This window comes from Chamaea fasciata, unplaced genomic scaffold (assembly GCF_029207755.1).
Source record: "Chamaea fasciata isolate MVZ Bird 193981 ecotype frontalis unplaced genomic scaffold, bChaFas1.0.hap1 SCAF_9, whole genome shotgun sequence".
NCBI lineage: Eukaryota > Metazoa > Chordata > Aves > Passeriformes > Sylviidae > Chamaea > Chamaea fasciata.
Genome location: NW_027094094.1, coordinates 26,898,647 through 26,924,328, shown reverse-complemented (window position 1 = coordinate 26,924,328; position 25,682 = coordinate 26,898,647). Strand labels below are relative to the sequence as shown.

Sequence of the window (25,682 nt, the reverse complement as noted above, 5' to 3'; positions counted from 1 at the left end):
AAAATGCTTTTAGGATTATCTGTTTCTATTGCCTTGGGCAGCTATTAATGCCAGCTAAAATCTCTTCCTGTTTATCACTAAGAAAAGTTATCTTTGTTAATTTTATCGGCCTTATATTTTTGATTCAAAATGTCTTAAATGTGTTTAATGTTATGATTATTTAGATCCTTAGACCTTTAGGGTTTTTTTCAATAAATTTTAATTAATCACGGCATATTATCTTGATTTTTTTTTCAAATGTATCCTCTGTAAATTTGTACATGCAGTATAGAAAAACCGAAAAGGCAGTAGAAATATTTATTGTTCTCGTGAACCATAGTATCAAAATTAGTAAATTACATTAATGATAACCAATACTAGCAAGAGTATAGAATTAGAGGCCAAATTATTCTCATGCCTATATTTCATGCAAGGCTGTGGGGGAGATGAGTACGAGGTTTTAAAGATGATGATTGAATAGCTGGTGAATGAGGCAAAACATCACTGCAGGCCACCACCTGCTCTTGAACTGGGAATCACTGAGGCCAGATTGTGGGTTCCATTCCTGCTTCAGGCTGATGTCCCCTGCCTTGTCCCTGCCCCTCAACTGCAGCAAGTAGCCAGCATTACTGGCCCTCTTCACTGTGAGCATTTTTCTCTTTTGATATCACCTCTTATTTTGGTTTCACTAGGGAACATTTATAGTGAACCATTTGTGAAACTTAAGTGTTGGATTGTGTTTTTCCAGGATGAGTTTTTGGTAGATTGTTTTGAATCTGAGCACCAGCACAGACTTCTATGGGTATAGGTATTGTAGGAGAGATCCCTTTGGCTAAAGCAAGACCTGCTGCTGTCCCAGTTAGGAATATTGTCTGGGACAGGACTGTAGCATCACACACACACCTATATAATCAAGCACACATTCCTTCAAGTGGAAATGAAGCAGGAACAATCAGCATAGGAGCAACATCTCTGTGGAGCAGTTCATGTTCTCAAATCCTATTGATGTCTGTGCTAACCCTGCTGCATGGCCTGATCAGCATGAACCAGAGCCCAGGAAAGCAGTGTGTAACTTCCATAACTTCAAGTGCACTCACAGGAAACAGAATGGTGTGGTTTAGAATCATTGTGTCTTTATAATAATGGTATTGACTTTTATGGTTGTACATGATCTAAAATTATTCTTACCTCAAGACATTTTTTAAAAGATTTCTTAATTATCCTAGAAATTAATGGACAATGTTGCCTAATGTAAAATTATTGCTGTGAGGTTGACTAGACTCTCTTAATGTTAAGCTTTGTTTGTTGATTTCAACTAAAACCTAGTAAAAAAAATGCCTGAGTTGGTTTTGCTTCCCTTTTTTTGAAACAATGCATTTCTTTGTTGAAAATCTTCCCTGAAAGTTTGAATGCTCTGGCCCCAATCTATTTATTGCTAGTTTATGGCTATGTTTACAGCATTAATTGCAGATATGTTATTTTTGCATGTGTTCTATGATTGCTCTTTTCTTTTTTTCTTTCCTTGGCCTGCATGTTTGCTACTACAGGAACCTGCTTGGGAAATCAATGGCAACAGAACAGCCTTCAACCCTCTAACTAACACGGCGACTGGGCCTATGGGTAGTGTTTTAGCAACCAATGGAACATTTTCAGGCTACCTCAACCAGCAAGAGATCAGCCTTTCAAATAGCTCTTCCTACCTAAAGACTTCCACAGTTAGATCTTCCATGTCCTCTGAGTCTGTGACTCCTGACATTTCACCTGCCAAGAGCGCTGTAGGTTCCAAAGCAAGCCCTGCTGTGGCTGGTGGCAGTAGCCCTGCACACCAGCTGAGCCCTGCAAGGCAATATAACAACCCCATTGGCCTTTACTCGGCAGAGACCCTGAGGGAAATGGCTGAGATGCATAAATTGAGTCTCAACCGAAGGGCTTCAGAAGGTGGACTTCCTAGAGGGTAGGTAACATGGTAACATCTTTAATTATTTCCATAAGTATTGAACTTGCTGAACAATGAATGTAACAATGCTTACCCTATTGTGCATTTGCTGGCAGTCATGATTAAGGTCTGGATCAATCACTGAATTTTCCAGTAGCCCCCAAAACATACCCACATTGCCATTACAGAACTGTGGTTGTTGGTATCTGAAGTGCAGCATGGCTTGGCAATGGTCAGCAGAGCATGAGGGGGAACACTAGGATTGAAGTAACTGTAATCATCTCAGGGTTGTGGCACTCTGCAGTTCTAACTAATGCATGGAGTCTCAGAGAACCAAGTACTGCTGTCAGACGTCAGAGCTGCTGCTATAAACCACACCTTGTCTTTGGTACTTTGCTAAAGAGAAATGGCTTTGACCAGCAAATCTGACATGCTCGGCTACTGGAGTGTCCTGTTGTAATTCCTGCCTTAATGTGTTTGCTTTCCTACGCAAAAAGAGTCAGAAGTGCAATATTTAGAATCCTCTGGTTTGAAGAATGTCTTGCATCTGTTAGCTTTAATGTTAACTTTGCTGTAACAAGGACTATCTCCAGATACTGCCCAGATAGTTTGATCCCAAGCTGTCAAGGTTTTTCCATATTCCTATATTGCAGGTCAACTGTTTCATTAGTAGGTTTGTGAAGTGAGGAGCTGAGACTACAGTGCATGAGAAAAAGCAGTAAGAAACAGGTTTTTCCTATTTTTTTTTTTGCCTTCATGTATAAATCATTAAACAAATCTAATTTTTTAGTTTATTTGTGGTTGTGGTTTTGGTTTTGTTTGGTTTTTTTGGGGTTTTTTTAATGAAGATAAATTTCTTGTTAGGAATATGGGGGAAAGTGGTTTTTTGACGCTAGGGACATGGCTGCATAAGGAAAACCAGAAAATTCCAACAATCCGCTCAAGGTCTGATAGCTAATGCATATCTTCAAGTACTTTATATCCCTTTGCAGAAGCTCTTGGCAAAAGTAAAACCAAGAGGTTTAAAGTTGTAGCAAAGTAGGGATATTTCATCCTATTAAGAGAGCATATACACCTGTTCCAGATGATTCAAGCAGTTTTAGATGATTCACTGCCACTCTCTTGAGCACTCAACATTAACAATCGTAATTAACTTATCTGAGAAAATTCTATCCTCCCTTCTCATACTGGATAATTAAGTAAAGCAATTACCGTTTAAGAGAAAATAATTTCAGTTAGTAAGCAAGATCAGCAAAATAAACCTCAGAATACTTCTCTCTTAATTTCCAGTTGTCTGAAGAACACAAATTCTTGTCTTATTTCAATATACAGAGTTTCCTGGGAGTTTATCTTGTTGTCTTTTTCTCCACTATGCTCATAACCCTCCTTAATACCTGCAGGGGTAAGGGTGAAGGGGCTGAATTTTGGATGGCTCAGCATTGTGACTGTTATCAGAGTTACAACACAGCTGCATCCATCATTTGCCAAAGTCAATGTCAGCCTTTCTATTCAGTTTGAAGGAAATTTTAGGGAACTGCAATGTGCCTTTACCGTTTGTAACACTGATGAACAAACAAACCAAAACCCCCTTATCCTGCAGTGCAGGAACATTCTGAAAAGATAAAAGAGCCCAGATGCACTAAATAAATGTGTCTTGTCAGGTAACTTCTCTGAGATTTAGAGAACTGTACATCTCTCTTGACGTGCAGAGAAAATTCAGTGCTCAATAGTGCTATCATTCCCACTCCCACTTGACTGTTATCCATGAAGTTAGAAGTCTTTGTTGGGAACATTCTTACCATATAATACGACTTGGTTGTGATATTGTGGTGCTCCAAAACTGATTTCGTTGTGCATTCACAAGCACGCACTTAGCTGTATGGTAAAAGCTGTGAGAAAGTTCAAGCTTGAGGAGTGAACTTAAGGTATGTTTCAGTTCTGTGCCCTTTTCACCAAATGATTTAAACTTAATTGTGTGAATTGTTGTAACAGGTTTAGTTAAACCCTTTGGAAAAGCCTGTCAAGAAGTTGAAATTAATTTTGAGATTATTTCCTTGATCTGTGAAGAATAACAAAGTATCTGTTTGTCTGATACACTTTACATTAAAGCTTTATCGCTCCGACCCAAGGTGAAAAACAAGATAGGCTGTTAGGAGTGCGGAACGTGATGTGCTGAAAGCTGTGGAGTGTATGAATAAATACGAACAGTGAGTCATAGTTTGTAACATGTGCGTCCCTTTCATTCCAGCCTAAGTTATTTTTCACGTTGTAGGTCAAGGGCAGTAAATACCTGTCCCACAAGTACGTGCCAGGTGGCTTGGATTACTGGCCTCTTACTGTGTGACCTCTGTGAGCAGCAAGTTGGGTGTCCCAGACATGTCCCTATATAGAATCAGACTAAAATAATGTGTGGCTCTGAACTGGGAAGAATTTTCTCATCACATCCTAAACATAAGGAGAAGCAAAGCTTTACTGTTTTTGAAGGAAGCAGCCTCTTCATATCTCAAAAGTCTTTACTGAGATGTGAGCTCTTTCTTAGTGTGTGCACATAATGTTTTTTTTCTTTGGATGTACTTTTATATTCCTTTAATTAAAGTGTATTTTAGGGGTTTGGTAGCATGCCTTGAAAATTTTCGATGTACAGTAGAAGCCTGGGTGAGTCTAAAAATGATACCATTACACTTGGTTTCATTGTAATTGAGTGCCCAGCTGTCCCGCATACACCTAGAATGGAAATAGGATACATATATACGGATAGAGTCTCTGTAAGAGACTAATACATTTGGCTTAATGTTGGGTTTATAGAGCTGGAAGAATATTTTCAAGTTGGAGAGTCTGACCAGTAGCTGCAGAGGGTGATCTGTGATTACTTTACCGTGGAAATGCAGAAGTGCAAAGCCTTTACTGCAGCTTTGGCTCATTAGAGTCAAATTGGTCAAATTCATTTGGTCATGAAAACTGCTGTTGGATGAGCCAGGGGAAAAGCATCATATGTAGGAAGAAGCAGTAATATCAAAGGTTCTGCAGGGAAAAAGCAGGAGGGGCCAAATCCACTTGGAATGTTAGTCTTAACAGTGTAACTTTGCTGTCCAGTGTTTTGTGTCAGTCCCAGATGCAGAAATGTCACAGCAGCAAACTGGAATCCTCAATGCCCAGTTCTGTTAACAACATTCCATGCAGCCAAGTAAGAAGAAAAGTTTCTTAACTGACCCTGGGTCTCTTCTTTATTTTGCACAAAAATATGATTAATTTCAACTAAGGAAAGAGCAGAATTGTGGCTATTCTAAGCTTTGGGGGGAAAAAACGTTAAAATAAACATCACAGCTCATTACTGCTATTTGTACAACCCACCATAAAGAGTTGTTGGGAAGAGCACTGTCGTCCAGACTGAGCGCACTCTGCTCTGCACTCCTAGCTTTATCCTGTGTTATAGTGCTTTGGAATTACTGTGCAAGCACCATCACTGGTTTATGCAGAGATGCAGGAATGGAGTGTGAACATACCTTTTTTTCATACTGTACACATACCAGATGGAATAAAGTATCCTGGTACGGGTGTCCCTAAAAACATATAATGCGCAGCTTGCTTCATTTCACGTGGAATACATTAGGAACGACTATTCCAAAGTTTATTGGCTTACACCCCTCTTGGCATAATGTAGGTGCAGTCATATCCAAGCAAATGCTTTGTAATATACAAAGGCATTTTCTTTAGTTTTAGGTTTAAAACATTTACCAGTATATTCTTTGGATCTTCTCCAGCATGCAAAAGACTTAAAAATCAGGCTTGCAAACCAGCTCTGAGGGTGGCCTGAGAAGAACAGACTTCATCCCTGAATATTCAGTATCTAAGAGAAAAATATAGTCTCCACCACTCATTTGCTATTTTCAGATGAGAGTATACTCTGAAAATCCTCCTTTTTTCCCCTCTGCTCCCTCCTGCCTTCAGTTTGGTAGTAGTACTTTCGAGGATGCACAGCAATGCGATCATATTTGAGGGTCAGCCAAAATGCCATGGTACCCCACTAAGTCTTGGTGGATCAATTATAAGCCCTGCATTTTTTCCTTTCTTAATCATATTGGGGGTTGTAGGCATACATTTACTTTTCATTCTTATTTGTAGGTGGTCTGAGAAGAGCTGTAGTAATCTTTTGTAAATATCTTTTGCCCTTTGCAGTCTACAGACTATTGACTTTTTTTCTGTGTGGTTGGTTTTGATGTTGTTTGTTCTCTTTCTCTTCTTCTAGGTGATAACCAACACCGCTGCCAAGTTAGTATCACCTCTGTGTAGTGCCAGATATTTGTGTGACGCTCTGTGTGTGTGTGTGTGTGTGTGTGAAGATGTGTTTTCTGGGGTAGCATGATCCCCTGTGTTCCTGCTGTGTCTGCTTGCAAGTGCAAGTATTTTTTTAAACATCTGCTTGGTGTGGCAGGCGCCCTGCGCTGCCCCTGCTGTCCAGCAGTGCTCCCGCTTGGCATTTCTTGGTGATGCTCTAATGCTGTGAATGGAGCTGCCACCTGAGCCTGTCCAGTTCTTCTAAAACCTTTCAGGTGGTTTTGCATCTACAGAAAGATTCAAGTCCTCCTGAACTTTTAAATTGTTTTCGTGCCCTCAGAGTTTGGAGAGTGTTATATGAGCTTTTTTTGGTGTTTATTAGTAAAGTACTTTTAGTTTCAGTGTTAAATTAATTTCTAAAGTCTGCTAAAATTCAAATTTAGGTTGGAGTAAGATACTGATGTGGGAAAAAATTCTACAAAGTGATTTACCTTGATAAATCTGTTGCCCAAAAAAAGAAATAATTATTGATTTGAAAATGTGATTTATCTGCTTTATTTAGGAGAATTCATAGAGTCCTCAGTTTTGTCTTTTCGTTTTCTAGGGGCAGAGGATTGTCTCTAAACTCTTGCTTTTTGCCTCTGACCTGAGTGTTGTCCATAAATTGCTGGAGACTGAGTTAAATTGAGTATAAAATAAATAATTCCAATAGTTAAATGTCAAACTTAAACTGATGATATGAAGTTAGAAGTAGTAGAATACATGAAGTTGAAACAATATTTAGTGCATAATATTTACACTGATCTGGCATTCTTGATTGATTTCAGTGAGGTGTGGGTGTGATGATGTAACTCTTTTGGAGTGAAAACCCCTAGCCAGTTTAGATTAATAATTATTCTGACAGGATTGTCTTAGAAAGCAGAAGTCACTTCAGAGGGGTGTTTGTTATCTCACTTGCTTTGGGATTTATTTTTCCTGATCCTTTTCTAGCTTAGGAAAAAGATCCCATTCATTTTGGAGAGGTGCTGTCTCTGCAGCCTTACCTCTGCCACTTTGTCCTAGAGCCCAGCACCCATTAGAAGCACTAATATCTTCTGTTTGCTTCCAGAGTTAGAAAAAGAACTCAGCAGTTGGCAAGCTGTACTTTTTCCTGTTTTTTATGGGAATCCTGTTAACTTCTGTGGAAGTTTCGACTTGGTGTATGTAGTGTGACCAAAACCTCTTGAAAGACATCACTAAAACTGTTTAAAGACCACAAGTGAAAGCCCAAATGACTCCTGCTGCTACCATGAGGGAAGTGTAGACTGTTCTGACATTAGTAGCTTTGATTTCTGTAACTGACTGTGGAAACCAATTGCTTAGAACATTGTTCTTTAAAGGTGGCATATTTAACCTCTGTCCTTTCCTTCACACAATCTTCTCAGATCTTGGGTTTAGAATCTCTTTAGTACTTTCAACAGTGGGGAAGAAAGAGAACACTAAGTTCAAGATCTTGAGGACCTGTGTGTGTTTGTAATTATCATGTGATTATTTAGGGTATTACAAAGAAAAGAGCTATTGTTGAAGTCAGGCATATGCATGCTTAGTACAGCAACCTGCATGTCTCTGCACATCACTCCTCAAGAGATGATATCAGTGTAATTATAGAATTGTCAGAGTTGATGAATGGTTAAGGGAGATGTATTTTAAATGTGAGAATGTCTTGGTAAAAAGATAATTTTCACTTTTTGAGTGCATAATGCCGCTTCCCAGTTCCCTCCCTTAAAATGTTGGCATGTGCAACTGAAGGCTGTGGCTGTAATGCAGCATGTGCACCTGTGTGTCTCCGGTCCTTGTGCATGTGGCTGTCGATGTTCTATCAAGGATTTGCAATGATATGTGACTGTGTCTCTGTCCATCCTCAATCAGGGCATCCCACCAAACAAAAGGCTGAAAACAGAGTGGGATCCCCCTGGCTGGCTTCAGAGGTGGCGCAACACCTGTGATAATCTCCAGATAATTAGGTCATATGGGTGCCAGCCTTGCTTGGTTTTACCTTTTCCATCATGCTGGGTTGAGGGTTCAGTTTAAACTCTAACCCTCTGGGGCTCCCCATTGTAAACAGGCACACTGTTGTGTGTGTAAAAAGAAAAACACTATTAGCCAATAAACTTAGTCTAATGTCTTAAAATGAAAAGGAAATTTGTTCCTATCAAATGGGATTAAATGCTTCAGTATTTCTTCTGCAGGGGGAGAAGCATCCATTTCCAGCTTTTGGGTTTAGTTCTGAATGAAACATTTATGAAATATCTGTTTTTTCACAAAGGACAGAATTCCCAGTTTTGTGCAGTTTGGTGAGTGTATGGAATCTCTCCTGCTGGCATCCTCCTGTTGCTGGCAGGACAGGAAGAGCAGACTAGATTCGCCTGATCTCCCATAGGTTGGAGAAGAACAGCCACTCGGCTGACACCTGAGGTTTAGCTTGTTCCTTGGAACTCTGGGCACTGCTCAGTCCTAGCTCTAGGACTAGAACTATGCACAGTTCAGCCCTACAAGAAGACCAGCTGCTCTTTTGCTGCAGTCTGACATCAAATTGACTCATTCTAGTGTCATGGGAGCTTCAGTTAGCTTGCTATTGGGGCTCAGTCTGTCAAATATAAAATCTTCCCTCATAAATGGAGTCACTGGAAACTAAGGCTGCAACTCTTCCAACTGCACTTGTACTACTGGTTGCAATGTTGCGTATTTTGATCTGGGACTGAGCATTTATCATGCCATAGCAACACTTCAGGCTGGCTGTACAGAGATTTGGAGAAGATTTAGTCTTTGTGAGGAAAGCCTTGAAGATTAAAAGGTGCAAGTGCTAAATTTCACTGTGATTAATATCACAGACAGAAAGTATCGAAACCTTCTAAATGATAGAGAACCTGGTATCTTTTCACTTCACTGTACTCTCTAGACCTTTGTAAGACCCTTCTGAAAACACAAATGGATGAAAAAACAAGTGGGAATTCTCTGCTCTGTGCATGTACGTCCTGTGGGCATGCATATGTACATGCGCATGTTTGTATACACTTAAATGTATATGTGCATGTAACGACAGATTTTTAATATGTGTAAATATCACACAAATGCTTTAGGATTTTTTGTGAAATTTTAATACGGTGACAGCTATTTCACCTTTTTTTTTTCCTTTCTATACATTGTAAGCCAACCCAAAAATGACATCCATTAGCACAGCCATCTTTTTGCTGTGGCTTGGTATTTCTCTTGAGTACTTCTCTTCTCTGATGAGGAGCTTTGGTGGTGAGATGCCATGAACAGACGTGCACACTCCTCTCTTGGTGGTGCTTCCCTCACTTAACTTCACGCCTCTCTCCTTTCTTCCCCTCCCTTCCCTGTGGAACCTCACTCTTGCATAACCCAGCACGGACTTCACGGAGCGTTTCAACCCCAATGTCCTGAAGGACTCTGCCCTGTCTACCCACAAACCCATTGAGGTGAAGGGCCTTGGCGGCAAGGCTACCATAATTCACGCGCAGTATAACACCCCGATCAGCATGTATTCCCAGGATGCTATCATGGATGCAATTGCAGGCCAGGCACAAGCCCAGGGTGGAGAATTTGCTGGGTAAGGTTGTTTCCTTCTGTGGAATGCTCTTTCTCTGCATGGTACTTGTAACATCCCTACCTGCATGACACATTTGCTCTTCCTGGAGTCTTTCTTTATTCCTGGGGTATATTGCACGTGAAAAATGCGTCTCGACCCTAGACAGTGTCCAAAAGCACTTCCATGTTTTGAAATTAAAAGGATGGATCACTAGAAAATCATAGCATGGCTTGTTGTTCGAAGGGACCTTAAAGATCATCTAGTTCCAGCCCCCCTACCATGGTCAGGGGTACCTTAATTTAACCTAACTTTTTTCATATTCCTCCTAGAGCTGGTAAACCCCACAAACATATATCTAATGCTCTGTATATGATATTGGATGGCTTTTCATTCCTGACAACCATAATTTATAATAGTCACGATTATAAGCATAGCTCAGAAAGGACAGAAAAGGGGGATGGAATTTTTATTGAGACGTGAAGAATGCAAAATATTTATTTAGCACTGGCTACTCTTTTATTCTTTAGAATGGAGTGTTTTGCTGTATTTTCCCTATCCCCAGTCTACATACAGTACATGTGTTTTACACAGACCCTTTGGACTATGGCAAAAGCCACTGATCTTTAATAACTGAGCTTTTCCAATGCATGTTTCTGGAAATCTTATCTGATTAACTTCTCCAGAGCTGTAATAACTTTACTGAAATTACATAAGCAATAAATGTAGCCAGGTTTCTCTTTTGCCGGGTGCCCTTTTACCCAAAATAGAAATTGCCTTCCTTTGATATGACACCAAAATACAGGTATAGCAATACACTTTAGTGTAGTTTCTTTTCCATATGTTAACTGCAGGCTTATTCAAAATGTGGATGGTTTATGTATTTGCTTGTGCTCCCTTTTGCTGTCCATTTTTCTCTCTTTTTTATAATTATTTTTCTTTTCTGCTAACTTTTTGGACCAATATTGTTCATCACAGCTCTCCCTCATGATGGATCACAAGCAATACCTTTAGCTGGCTTTGGCCATGATTCAGTGAATCTCCACAGGTGTTGAGTAGACTCATATTTCCAATTAGTGAAGTACAAGAAGTTAATTTGTGTTCATTATAAGGGTTCACATCCTTCATAGGCATGGATTATAGGAGACATTTTATGATACATAGGCACTTTCTATTAAATGCTGTCGCATCATATGATGCAGATAGTAATGTTTTTAAAAATTATGTATTTAAATAATCAGATTATTATAAAGTTAATGCTGAATATGTGGATCCTTTTCATTTTATAGGTTTCTTTTAGTTTCCTCTGTGATATTCTGAACTTTAATTTGCAGTGGAAACCAAGATGTTCTTTAGTTTGCTTAATCAATCAAGTCTGAGTTGAAATTATGCTTAATGTGGAAGTATTTGTATGAGAAGTTTTTAATATAAAAGCAGACCAAATTATGTGCTGATTCATTTTGTCTCAATTATCAGCTTATAATTTGGTCTTGGTTCTTAATTAATAATCTTAGTCTTTTTCATCTGTCCACAAGTTTCTGTAGGGTGGTAAGCAGAATCAGACTGCACATCTAAAGGGCAGACAGCAGCTGGAAGCAGTTTATTTATTTCATCAATGAGGAAGGACAGACAGGCCTAATAAAAGAGTTCATTTTCTAGTTTAACCATTTGAAATTAGTGATGGTGTAACTTCATGAGATCAGAGTCAGACTCTTGTCACTTAGAAATACTCCACATCTACTGGATCACCATGGAAAACAAAGGGAAGGACAGGATTATTCATACTCAGACTCCATGCTGAATCTTGAAAGTAGAAAATTTTGAATGCCCTGACTTTATGTATTTTCCTACTTTTTGTTTTTCTGTTCTAATTGATCTTGCTAAACCAAGAACCAAGAGTTAGGTGGCTGCAGTAAAACCATTTGGACAATGCATTTTGAGTACATTTCTGTCAAACCACTTCTAAATTCCATAATGCAGTTTTAGCCAAGTTCACAAGTTGTATAAAGACATAAATCCAGCACCTTTATTGAGAATAAGATCTGACAGTTGAAGTAGCAGAATCAATAATGTGATCATATAAACTAAGGTCTCGTATGTCCTCTATAATAAGTCAACTTGGCTGGCTGTTTACCAGTCTACATGGACTTCTGTTTGTTGTGTTGTGGGGTTTTTACCTCTTAGAGCTTTTTTAAAATAGCTGGAATCAGTCTAATACCTGATGCCACAATATTTTGTTGTATGTCTACGTCAGGGGTAGAACACTGCAGTATTCCTAAGTTTTTATTTAATATCTACTGAAATTAAATCTGCATAATGACTCCAGGGAGTGATTCACATGGTAAACCATAGTTTATAATGAGCTCCAAAAAAGAAAATTCCGTTGCTACTTATTTAGAGTGGTTTGACATCATTAAAGCTTGTTTTAATGTTAAGAATGTGTGACTTAAATGATGATAAGGAAAAGGAAAATAATTTTTGTTGACTCCTACTAGAATACCTTAGGCTGTGGAATAAAAACCTCCAACAGCTCTAACCCATTTGGGAAGAGGGTTTTTTTTCAGTAGCATCAATTTAAAGTAATATACTTAAAGATGCATGATATTTCTGCACATCGACACCCAGATGGAAAGAAATTAAATTACAAAGAGGTATAACAGAGGTATTAACATGGTTATGTGCATCTTTAGGCTGTCTGTAAGAATCAACTGTCACATTTAGGTTTATGAAATGCTCATAATCAGCGATGCGCTCTATTTTACACTTCCATGCTGAGTGGCTCATATGTCCTAGTTACTCATCCACAATATAATTATTTTTTTTAAAAAAAAGAAAAAGGCCTCCTGAATTAAAGACAGAGTTGGAAATACTCCAATGCATTGCATTAATTTAGTTCAATTTATATGAGCATGTTTCACTCTGCTGGGGAGGTTAATTCACCAAGCTCCATTTCCTGCCTTAATCATCTACCATAAGGATATTAATATGTCATATTAATGCCACACACTGCTGCTGTGAAATTTGTGGTCCAGCCTCCAGCTCTAGGTTTTAACAATGCTTGCGATCATGGAATATCTTTACATAAACCTTTGAACTGATTTTTTGTTCATTGGTCATACTATAAGAAGAAAGCATTGCAGCTAAAGGATTTAAACAGAGGGATTTGAACTGTCTGTGGCTGGCACACCGCTGCTGCCGCAGTGGTCTGCGGTTGAAATCAGCAACACTGTCTATCCAGGGATTTGTTATTCACTCTAGAACAGTGTTCAGCTGGGAAATTTGCTGTCCCATGCAGCAGGTTTTTAGGCTTCCACAAGATTAAGAAGTCAGTGTGGGGATATAAAGTTACCTGTTGACCCACATCAGGCAGTCATTTCTGGTATTCAGGCAGGGGCAGGTTCTGGGTGTGAAGCACCCTGAAGCACCTTGGGGACTTGAAAACAGGGTTGTCTTTTGGGGAACATAAATGTGACAGAACTTTCAGCATAGCCAAGTGTCAGAAGTAGCAGCAGAACAGTCCCGAGGGTGTTGCTGTGACTTACTGTTGGTATTACAGAGAATCTCTTTTCCATGCAAAGACTATTCCTGTAGAAGGCAGGAGAAGGCCGAACTCACTACTGCACCTTTTTTCCTGCCTCAGCAAGCCCTTCAGCCATGTGTGATGGGCCAGAAGAGGAGGACTACTGCTCTCTCTTCTGTTCCACCTAAAGAAGGCTATGGCACCACTTTGTCCATTGCTGCACACAGGAGCAGCACTAATGGAAGCCACTGATGGCACAGCCTTCCCAAAATAAACAAGTCTGCATTCTGCCTTCTGTACCTGCTAGCATTTGGATATTGTAAGGCTTATGGTCTAGGAAACATGAGCTAAAAAAGGAGCTGGAAAATGCTGCTTCCTCCTACAGGCCATCTTTCACACTGAGGGACTTTTTTACATAGCTTGGATGTTTTGTGGCAGAGCTTAAACTGAAGAGTCAAGTTTTTCTCTAAATTCACCTTTCTAAGCTGTGTTCCACCCCACAGCTGATTGTGCTGAAACACACCAAAAAAACTTCACTCGGGTTTGTACTTTGGTGGCTTCTCAAGAAAGTGAGAAGTTTGCACTGGTGGGGGTTATGAAGAACATAAATACAAGCTATTACGTGTAAATCCATCAAAGCAGTGCTGAAGAAGAAGAAGAGTATGTCAGCTGAGAAATACTGATATTTAAAGCTACCTGGTAACATTTTTCATCCCACTGTATGTAGGATGTCAGACATACTTCCTGGCTTTTTCAAATCACAACTTCTCTGTGGACTTTCTCTGCACAGTGGTATCTTAGAGAGCACTAGCTTGGAGCCTGAACCAAGGAAGCAACTGGACCAAATGGCCCTTAACTTTTAACAGAACTGTTTCTCAGTTTTCATGAAGTTGAGCTTGCTGCTTGCAAAGCTCTTTATGGAATAGCATAAAGCTGTTACAATAAATCACTTGCTTCAAAAATAGACCTTGTATTTAGAGCAGCCATGGAGCCAAGTTGCTCCAAGCACACATCATCCCCTCAGTGTATATTTCTGCAGCTCTGTTAATAGTTAATTTTAATTCTGCTATGCTGAAGTTATTTTCACTGGGGAAAAAAAAAAGCTATTAAGTTACTAAACCTGTTTCTAGCCTGCATCATAAATCAGAGAGAGGGTACCTCACTTGTGCTACAGACCTGTGTAGCTTTGATTTTAGGTGTGCACAACTGGATATATCACTTCGCAAGATGATTAAGCATGTTGTAAGACCCTGAGATACATTCTGTCATTAAAGATTTCAGATACTACTTATAGATGCAAGTCTGGAGTGCAAGTCTCGACTTCCTGTGCTTTACATGTTTAGTAGACAATGAATACAGACTATGGCAGATGGAAGTTTAATTCAGTTTGAAAAAGAATCATCTCTAGAAAAAGCTATAAAAGTCTACCACATTATTTTTATAATGAAATACGGGTTTATTTCTAATTACAACCTTAAGATATGCTGGCCCAACACTGTAATTTAAAGAAAACATAAAACAGTACCAACACAAAGTCATTTTTATAAGAAATAATATGGAACAAAAATGGTCAGAGAAATAAATGTTTTTGCCTGGCCTGCTCTCTTTTATCACCACATATTATTCTAACCACTGTAAGCTGCTGTGCCTGCATTGGCTGAGGAATCATGAACAGGTATTTCCAAGCAGATTTGAATATCAGGCCCTTTCAGAGACAGAATGAGCCGTAACATAAAACTGATCTATCTATCTTTTTAAGAAGTGATCATTCCGAAGCCATGTTGGGGATGGCTGGGAGAGAAACTGAGACCAGAGAGCTGCTTCCAACGTTTCCCTTTCTGAATTGCAGCGCCCTCCCTATAAAGGATCCTCATGTGGACAGTGCCTCTCCAGTGTATCAGGCTGTGCTTAAAACTCAGAACAAGCCTGAGGATGAGAGCGAGGACTGGAGCCGCCGCTCAGCTAACCTGCAGTCCAAGTCCTTCCGCATCCTCGCCCAGATGACTGGAACCGAGTACAGTAAGTTGAATGACAAAACATCCTCTTCATCCTGATTTTAAATTCACGTCTTTCCTCGCTGCCCTGGTATTGGCCACTGATACTCAGGAAAGACTCATGTCCAGGCTCATATAGTTGTCAGCAAGGGTGAAGCACCTGGATGTAACTTGAGGGAAATCAAAGTGGGAAATCTCACCTTATGCTTCATGAAGAATATTCTTTGATCTGCCGGGGTCTCACCATGAAAGTATAACAGGTTACACAGTAAACAAGCATCTGGGACCCCATAGTTATTCCTACTTACAAATCGAGTCTCTGCAGTGCAACCTTCGGGTTTCCTGCAACATAGATGCACAGAGCTGTCCACTCTTTAGACAAAAACGATAAACAAGTCATGTCTCCTGTAACAGTCTTTTACAGAAGTGACTTCTGGAGGTCAAAAAAAAATCATAAATTATATGGAATCTATGGCTGTATCAGCCCTATTATCTAAACCTAGATCTGATATGAATGTCACAGAGCTTTAACTTGTTGCTTGTTGCCTATGGAAATGTTTTTGGCTACTCGGGTCTAAGCTCACAGGTGGTTTCTGATCTACAGAAAGGAAGGTCAGGGCCTTTCCCCACATCAGGGGGAAATATTTAGTATTTCCTTCCCCCATTAATGTGTTGCTGCTGTCTCTCCTGCTTTGTACAAAGCAGCAGGACCTCTCTGTAGAATCATTGCCTACAGCTGTGAAACATTGCTAATAATGAATGGGAAAGTAGTTGTAATAGCTACCTTCCTCCTAACATCCTCCTTCCTGTCCCTAGGGAACTGCTCCTCTTCAGGATGTTCTTACAAATTCCACTGCTGCAAAGTCAGTGTGAATGCACCTTTAGTTAGGCTTTTGATAAGTTTCTAAAGAATTTTAAATAGCATAAAGCCAATTCCTTTCTTTCTGTTTTTTAACTGAAACATTTTTTTCTACAGTGCAAGATCCAGATGAAGAAGCCCTGAGGAGGTCAAGGTAGGCAACTCCCTGTGAAAAATACAGCTTTCTCCTCCCTGATAACTCAATAATGTTTTAAAATGGCATTAATAGGAACTTCCTTTATTATATTTTTGTCCTAAAATATTCTAACTTATTTACTTTAAAAACCACTAAAATTAAAATGCTATCATTGAGAGGCATTTGAATGAGAAGGATAACAAATCAGCATGTTTTTAGGAAAAGCAGAGCAAAATTCCTGAAGTGTGTGTTCAAATCTGAAAGCTCTCTGCTCATGCAACTTTCCTGTACTTTACTGGGTGTGTGAATGTGATGAGTTCCAAGCCTTGTGTTACTACTTCATAATTTAAGTGGATGAAAATATATAATGTTGTGATAGCACTGAAATTTGTAAGCAATTTATTTGGATGACCCTCTGACATTTGATTCTCCTTAAATGATACAGTAAAGGAGTAGTTTCCTTTCATACCCATAATCATTAGCTTATATTTTGTTTGGAATAAGTATGACCTAAATTTGTAGAATATGGAAGCACAGGACTGCTTTTGCTAATGGATAAATGTATTTGTTTCATATGATGTGTCAAAAACACTGAAAAAGTGGATATGTTCGCAGATATAACATGGAATTCAAGATTTATCATCATCCTGTATAGCCAGGAAATAGATGTATTAAAGATTCTTATGTTGAGCTTAAAAACTGCAGTTGAATCAGGAGCATTCTGCATGCAATTGTTAGTTTCTGTTTGCATACTTCAAATCCCTGTTCCACTTTAGCTGCTGTAAGCCGCCGGCTGCGTTTGTGATGTGTTTGGTACTCAATCCACTTCTTCTTTTCCTGTCTTATATTTTACTGCCCTGTGGGTTCTTTAAAGGTTCTGAGCTTTTCATCACAGCGCAGGTTACAAATGTTGAATCAGTGAGAAAGATATCTGCTGTCTTCCCTGTGAGAATACAAGAATGCTTTCAGTTGGTGTTTGCTATAAACCCTCCGCTGCAGTTCGCCCGAGTTCATGGCTGGGTGCCTGAACATCAGGCTTGACATTATGGCCCTCAGGGATTTATTTGTTCCCTCAAATGTGCAAGCCTAATTCTCATTATGTGCATTGTGCATTATCTGTTTTGATGTAATAGCACATGTCCAAATCCTTATTATGGTGGGATTTAAAGCACTGTGCTGAACTTAACAGTGCCCCATTCATATCTGAGAGTAATATGTGGTTTTAAAGAAATAATCACTCTAGGTGTACTCTGTGGCTTTGGAAGATACAAAATAGTGGAAACTTTACATGGTTGGTATGAGATATGTTGATGATAATTATCTGCTAACACATCAACACATGTAAATTGCATATTCTATCCAGTGTAACTCCAAGTACATGGCTACATCCACTGTGCTTTGCACACTTTCTGCAGTCTTTAGGTATCATTATGTTATCCTTTTCTTGCCCAAGGATGCTTCTGGTTATGTTTAAGCACAGCTGAACAGATTTAAGGTGTGCATTGATAGTAAAGGCACAAGGGAGTAAATGCAGGTAGTTACACAGGGAGAGTGCAGCTGGTGTAAGCTGTGGTGCAAGGAATGAAATGGGGTCTTCTTCCTACCCCACTGACAGTGCGGGCACCATCTGGGTGCTTGATACCTACCTCAAACACTGGACGCACTCCGCTGGGGATTTGACAGCAGGGCCCTGGCTCTGCAGGCATCCTTCCTTGTGGCCTCAGGCAGGCTGTGAGCAATCTCTCTCTGGTGTTTTCTCTGGTCTCTTTGTGTTAGCTCCTCAGTGTTACCAGCAGGAATTGCATGGAATGGCGATCAGGGTTCTTCAAAACACTTAGGAGCAGGGGGAGGAAAGACGTAGCTTATTTTTGGCACAACTGTTTTACATAAAAATAGTCACTTTTAGATTGCAGCTTCCAACTTCATGACTTGTTCAAAAAATCTTGGGAACTTTCAGGTGGCAGAATATTGCATTCAGTTAATATTGATGAGTGTGTTGCACGACTGTCCTTTGCTCATGCTACTGCTATTTTGAAGGCACATATAAAAGTATAACTTGCTCTGAAAACTTTTCACTGCTGGTTTGATGGTTGTTGCGGAATATTTTATGGAGAGATGGGATCCATTTCAAGCCAAACAGATGTTTCTGAATACCTTCTCCTTGAATGGAGAGGTAATATCGTGAAAGCAATAAGGGAGTTCTTAAATTACGTCAGACCCACTGGAGCTGGTATATTCTGGTGTACCTGGAAAAAAATACCATCAGGAAGTTTCAGCTAGGAATACATAATATCTCTTAATTACCTAAAAACATCAAAAACAGTTTGAGTAGTCATACATCAGGACTCCTTTAGAACTGTTACTTGCATGGCACTGTGTTATCAAGCACAAAAGATTTAGAAATATGAGTGAATTTGTTGGCATTTACTCTGTTTATAGTTTTGTGCTCTCCTCAGCCTGAGGAGTAAAACCAGCCCAGTCTGCTCCTTTCTGTTTGGCTGGTTTCACTCTCAAGTTCCACTGCATTAACACAATTAATTGTCTTGTGTTTTGAGTGTAAATAATGAGGGAAAAATGACCTTGTTTGCAATGACTGCAAAAAGTTTTGCAAATAACAAGAACATTTTATTTTTCATTCTGTTTGATATACTTCTCCTTGACTGTGCTATCATCTCACATCCTCCTTCTTCCCCTTTTTATGTACAAAAGCTGATTTTAAACTATAGAGCATCTAGAAAACATAAATCCTGAGAGGTGCTGAACATGGCTGGAGCACCCCAGTCTGCAGTCAGGGGTGGCAGGAGGTGGCCAATACTTCACAGGACTCTGCTTTGAAAATCCCCTGTTGTTCTGCTTTGTGACACAAATATCTATGCAAATGTCAACACTAATACTCACTAATTCTGAGGAAGCTGTAGAAAAATACTGTTGAAACCTGGGGTTGGTGGTCCTTGCAGGAAGGACAGCAGGTTATAGATGGGCTGACCTAGGTGTAACAGAACGGAAAATATTTGCATTCATTTTGCACTTGTATGAGTCAATTTTCACTGACTCGTCAGTTGTGTGAGAGGGAGGGAAAAGCCAAGAGAAACTGCTGGGAGGAAAACAACGGGGTTACACTGCATTTCTAGCAAAAGCAGCCCTGTAATACCAAGCACAAGTCAAAGAATAAGAAGTTGTATCATGTTACTTCTCAGAAATAAACCACTGCAAAACCTTTCACACATGGTCCAAAAAGCATCACCCAGCCTTCACTGTGCTGATTTGAAAGCTGAGGAAAAAAATCCAAATAAATTGCCATTGCCCTAGTTGTAAGGCAGGGGAGTGGTAGCCACGGTCCCTAACCCCTTTCTTTCTCCCTCCTTTCTTTCTTCTGTGTATGTGTGTCTCTCTCTGTCTCTGTCTCTCTCTTTCCTCATGCCACAGGGAGAGGTTTGAAACGGAACGTAACAGCCCACGCTTTGCCAAATTGCGCAACTGGCATCACGGCCTGTCCGCGCAGCTCCTTAACGTTAAAAGCTAAACGCCCCCAGTCAGGGGCAAGCACGGAGAGCCACAGTAACACATTAACTGCTGGCCTCAGTTAGGGCCTGAGCGTGCCACTCGTGCAAAGATCTACTGCTAGGCACTAGGTTTCTGCTGTTCGCCATTCACTGTCACCACTGGTGAAATCATGATACGACCCACGTCATGTTCTTCATGATAAAGTAGTTCAGCTTTTTTTTTTTTTCTTTATTATCTCAAACTTCAGTGTACAGCCAGACATCACTATTGTAGTCTCTTGACTGTAATTCTAGAAGAAAATGGGAGGGAAGTTATTGACGGTATTTCTTTAGGAGGAAAAAGGAGATTTTCACAGAGTTTTACTGATGTAAAGATAATGAAGTAGGAGAAAGTTGAAAAGGAAAAATGATTGGCCTAGACTTTGCTACATGTATAACACACTTAGTTTGCATAGTTGAATGATGCTGTTTAAAGTAAGATATTAGCAATGTGAAGTTATATTTCAATATATTATACTGGCAGAAGTCATTTACTGAAACCATTGCTCTAAGTTTTGTGTTGGACACTTTATCATTATATGAAAGAGAGATAGCTGGGTTTGCTCAGGATCTGCAAGGAAATGACATTTTGCTGGAGGTGATTTAGGAGTGAGAAGAATATATCATACTGCTGGTGCACTGAAGCTTTTAAAAGCATCTTGTAAGTTTTAAGGAATATGTTGCCCATTCTGTATTGCTCTTGCTTTGACTCACATTTTTTTCTGTATATAGCAGCATGCTTTATCTGAAATAAAAGGTTTTAAAGCTAAAATAATTATGTGCCTGTTTTACATAGTACTTTATTCTGTTTTAAAACAATAACGGCTTCAACTGATTATTGAAAGAAGGAGAACTTTTCTTTCCCAAATACAAAATTTGCTCAAAAAGCTTTCCTTTATTAGCTGTAATAATTACTGACCTTTAAGTTGTCTGAATTGGAATAAACCTGACAAAGCAGTTGAGTTAGGTACCTTTATCTGGTAGCAGTAATTCCAGTCAAAGGGATTAGTGCATGAGATCAGATTGAAACTATTACACCTTTTGCTGCTTCCAGTTTTGTTTCAGCAGTCCGTACAGAACCAAGTTCATTCAGACTCCCAGATTTTTTTCTGTGTTATAGAAATAAAGAAAAGCTACTGTTCATGGAGAACTTTGCCTGAATCAGCCAGATACTGAAGTGTTTAAAGGATTATCATACATATATAAAGCAACGAATTCTTCAGTATTACTTGAGAGTTCATAAGCACTAATTCCTTTTGAAATGCATTTCACTTTTCTTAGCTCAATATCAGAGCACTTCAGGACGTGCTGCTGAATTCACAACATGCATGAGTACTTTCCTTATGGGAACACAAACAGATTCTGATCACACCATCCTATTAGTACCCCTGGTAAATCAGCATCACCACACAAAATAAGAGCAACATTTTAACTTTTCCTGATTGTTGCCAGGAGCAACCCTTGGTGAACCAAAGTGGTGATGATTTTTGTTTATGTATAGGAAATTTTGATAGAATTTAAAATATCAACAGGCAATTAAGATTTTTTCATAAACATAAAATGTACCTAAGTAAAAAAATCTTACGGTTCTAATTTTTAACCAAATTAGATTTTTTTATGAATAAGTAGTAATACAGTCTCTTCACAGTAATAACAATTGTGTATCCTAATGTTTTATGAATATTATACAGATACTACTTGTTTCCAAGAGTCCTAGTGCATGTGTTGGAATGAAAATGTCTAGATTATATCTCAATGGTTACATTTAATGTTATTTTGAAAGGTATTTCCTAATAATAATTTATCAGATATGAAATTAATGGAAGTGTAATTAAGGAATCCTGTCCCCTTAGCTCTGCTTCAGTGGTTTTAATGATATAAATTCAGTACATATAAACTATGTAATCATATAGGGCAATGGTTTTTAATCCTTTTTTCTGTAGGATACAAAATGGAATCTAACACTCTCCAAGCTTGTAGAATGTCAATTCTTTATGCAGTTACAGGGGAAAAATTAGGAAAAAAATCTTGAATATCTGGTAGCTTGTAGAACTTTTACATGTTAAAGACCTTTCGTGAAGGTGCCTTCATTAATCCTTAGAGCAAGATTTTTACTACAGCCTATTTCAACTGCTTAGTCCTGTCCCTTTTAAAAAGTCTCACAAGTGACAGACTCTTTGTGTTAAAACTGCCAGTCAAGTATTGCTATGTCATTTCTTTTTTATGTTTAGACTAGTAAATTCCTCAACTCTTACTCCTCAAAAATCTTCCTCTCTGTTGTCATGGCGATCTTCAAATCCAGAAAATGAGTGTTATGGATCTTTTTTTTTTAATAACTCTGAAGAAGCCTTTTTGCTTACCAGGGAGGAGACAGACTTTGTAAGGCAGAGAAATTGGCCTGGATTTTTCACTCTACTGCATATTATTGCTAGTGACAGTAACAGACTTGGGCCTGATGAAAAAAGTATTAAAGCTTTGAAAAAAACAGTAGCTTTGTTCTAGCAAAAGGGCAAGCCCTGCCTATCATATTTTAGTATGTTCAGGCTTATCTCACTGTATGTGGCTTCTGAGTGACCAACCCCATCTTGCAGTGTTTCCCAAGTACTTGCAGAAGTCTGCTGTTTCACACAGGAAAATCAGTCACAATTAATGGCACTGAGGCTTAAAATAGGTTCCTGACTGACAACACAATGAGTCATGTGATTCTCTAAACCAGTGCTGATGATAGGCAGGTGTATCTGTCCCATGCTGAATATGTTTTGACCTGCAACTGCTCTGCTGAGTAGAGGATGATGGTTGGTGACAATACTGTCTTCTAAATAACCTCCATGCCAAAAATAATGTAAAACACAGGATGTGGGTAGTCATATGCACCCCCCTGCCCCTCCCAATATTGCCAGTAAAGGATAGTGCTATAAGCATTTAATGAAGACACAGCAAAGCTGATGCCAGTAGGAAATCAAAACCAAAAGGCCTTCCAGGTAAATCTGCTTGTCTGGTTATGGCACAGGGACATGCTCCTTTTCTGCTGTGGTACAAGGCTGTTTGATCTAAACTAACCTGAATCCTGAATCCTGCTGCCCTGCCTTCTGCTCCAACAGCCCCCTGACCTCCTGCAGTGCTCAGTTTGCAGCAGAGGCACTGACTGCATGCAGTGTGTGCTGATGGGTCGTGGCTGCAGTGTCGCTTTAGGAGAGCAGTGTGACAACTTGACCTCTCCTCCTTTCATGCATGACAAAATGACAAAAGGAGAAAGGTTCTGTGGCTCCTTCCCTTGCCTCCCTCTCCTCATGCCTGCCTGCACAGGAAGGACAGTATGTTTTTGCTAAGTAACACAGAGGTCACTTCTTCGCAGTTTTTTCTCTCATTATGCACAACTGGGAGGAGCGTTTCTTCCATAGCAAGGAAAAAGTATTTTTGGGACTACTTTATCATGTTTGAAAAGCCCAGTCTTGTACATTACAGAGTTTTCTGAAGCCTTCCTTAGGGGCAGAAGAAGTGACACCAATTTTTCACTTGTGCACTCCAGTTCCCACAGGAGCTAAGTTGATTTTGTGGCTTCTTTAGCTGTGTCTACCATGAGCTTCAGTGACTGGGATTACCATTACATGTATAAGAAACTTACATGGACCCTTACACAAATTTGAGTTGCAAAGTTCAAAAGGCAGAGTTTTGGTATGGTGCACGGTATTACCAGATAATTAATTACTTTCTTTAATCAGTTTGCTTTTAGTTGACAGCTTTCTGCAGGATACATGAAAATTAATTGACTAAAGCTTGCTCTCAAGCACAATAACATCCTTGTTCTATGGCTGCTAATCAAAGCCATCTGACACCACCAAGACAATCTAAGGCATCTTGATTTCCTTCTTTGGTTGGCCAGAATTTTCAGTGATTAACATTGCTGACCTGCCCAATTGCCAAAAACCTCCTATCTACTGCTCAAATTACCAGAATTGCTACTTTTTGAAAGACATGCCCTATCTTTCCACAACAGCCTGTGAAATAAAGCAGACTTCTCTAGGTAGATTTCCCACGTAAGGAACATAATAAAAAATAATAAGCACATCCATTTAATATCTTCTAATTCCCTTTTAACACCTGAAGAATGACAAAAACATAGGAACAGTGAAATAACTCAATTGTCTCCATGGAATACTGAGTGAAATCAGAAGAGAATATGGATCAAATAGAAAGTCTTTCTTCCTCAAAATACTCCTGAAGTTCTATGTGAAAAAAAAAATAATTAGACATCATAAATCCCTTGTTCCCAAGTCAGTTCTCTGTAGAATAAATTGGTCAAAGATAGTGTAAGGTACAGTGTATGAATGTACCCACTTAAAATTGAAGAAGTGAATCCTCAAAATGCAATTAGAAAATATGATGAAACTTTTCTTAGGACAGTTCAGAGAGAAAGTAACGCATAAGCTAACAGAGTCTGTTAAAGCTGAAATTAAACTTTGGGTGTGGATGTACTGACCTATATGTAGCATCTTATCTTTACCACCTCAGCCTCCTGCATGTTCCTGTCCACCGTGTAACTTCTGCATCATCAGAAATGAACATTAACTTTCATTTCTATTGTGCAACCTTTAAAATTTTCATGTGCATCCTTTGGCTGATGCAGGTGGCTAACCAAGATGCCAGTGCTGCCTTTCTCTACTCAGTCCAACAAAGAAAAAGCAGTTCTAACATGCAGCAGGTTTTCCAACAAGCATTGTAACTCAGGCACTCAGTTGCGGTCTGTGCATCATCAGCCTGGCTCACAGCTTTGCTTAGGGTGACCTGGAGCACAGCACTGGCTCTGCTTCCTTTTATTCTGCTTCTAAATTGCATTAATGTCAGCAAAATTACCCTAAATACTAATAACTTCCTAATAGTTCATTTCCATGTAAGCATTTGTTGTAGCTGACCCAGAATGTTATATGATTACAAATGAGAGAGAAGGAAGGTAAGAAAATCCTTAAGAGAGCTTATTAAATAAAATTTAATCCGCATTCTGAAAGAATGACAACAGTTCTAATTCATACCACTTGTTTACTTGATTCAGGAACTAAACAGCATAGACACATTGCTGGGTTTCAGGGGCAACTTCAAACTTAGCTTAATGCCTTGTAGAGGAAGTATGAATTTTCTTATCATCAATGTGCACTAAATAAAAAGTAGGTGTAAAAAACTACCCCCCGAAAGTGAAAGCACTGAGTTCTTGTTGTTTCCTCAGCTTCCCTGGAGGAAAGTGAAGTCATGATGAGAAAGAACACTTCAGTGAGAGGGGAATCATTTCCAGGCACACAAAACCCAAACTTGTGCATTGGTTTTGTCTGTAGTGGTCACGAACACAGACTGAGAGTTTGGATCATGTGCTCAGGTGCCTGGTGGCAGATCCCTGCACTTTACAGTGGGGCTATAGAAAGCTACAGGGAAACATTCAATTAAATGGAATTGCACACTTAAGGTCAAGATAAGGAATAATGATCTTAATTAAATCCCAGCTCCAGTTGCTGAACATGCTCAGAATTTTGCAGTCTTTGTTCTTATTAAAGTGATGTATTTACCAATAGGATAAAATATAAAATTGGAGTTCATATGTCGAATGTCACATTGTAAACCTTGGGCAAGAGTTACCTTACCTTTCCTCAACACTGATGCTGCTGTATGTCCAGCTGCATTTATTCTGTGACTGTTGAGTTTAACAGCAGCCCTGTAGACACCACTAAAATGCATTCATACGAGGGACTGGCTTGGATTTTAATGGGCTGCTTTCATGGAGTTCTATACTACGTGTTGAGAATGAGCCGCTGGTTGTTTTCCACTGAATCTGTAGTAATGCTTTTCCTATTCTGTGGCACTATCTG

The 25,682-nt window shown here is 39.3% G+C and overlaps 1 protein-coding gene across 4 annotated transcripts in view; it reads left to right on the top strand.

The window, feature by feature from the left end:
• The window catches only part of LDB3 (LIM domain binding 3), a 108,852-nt gene that overhangs the window by 49,146 nt on the left and 34,024 nt on the right, over window positions 1-25,682 (top strand). For 2 of the 4 annotated variants that reach the window (XM_066191604.1, XM_066191603.1), the window contains exons 5-7: window positions 1,527-1,933; window positions 15,146-15,315; window positions 16,267-16,303. In XM_066191604.1, coding sequence (XP_066047701.1) covers window positions 1,527-1,933; window positions 15,146-15,315; window positions 16,267-16,303 — 614 coding nt within the window. Of the gene's footprint in view, window positions 1-1,526; window positions 1,934-6,161; window positions 6,185-9,596; window positions 9,801-15,145; window positions 15,316-16,266; window positions 16,304-19,711; window positions 20,586-25,682 lie in introns of those variants that run through there. The other 2 variants (XM_066191605.1, XM_066191606.1) reach the window with 2 other exon arrangements.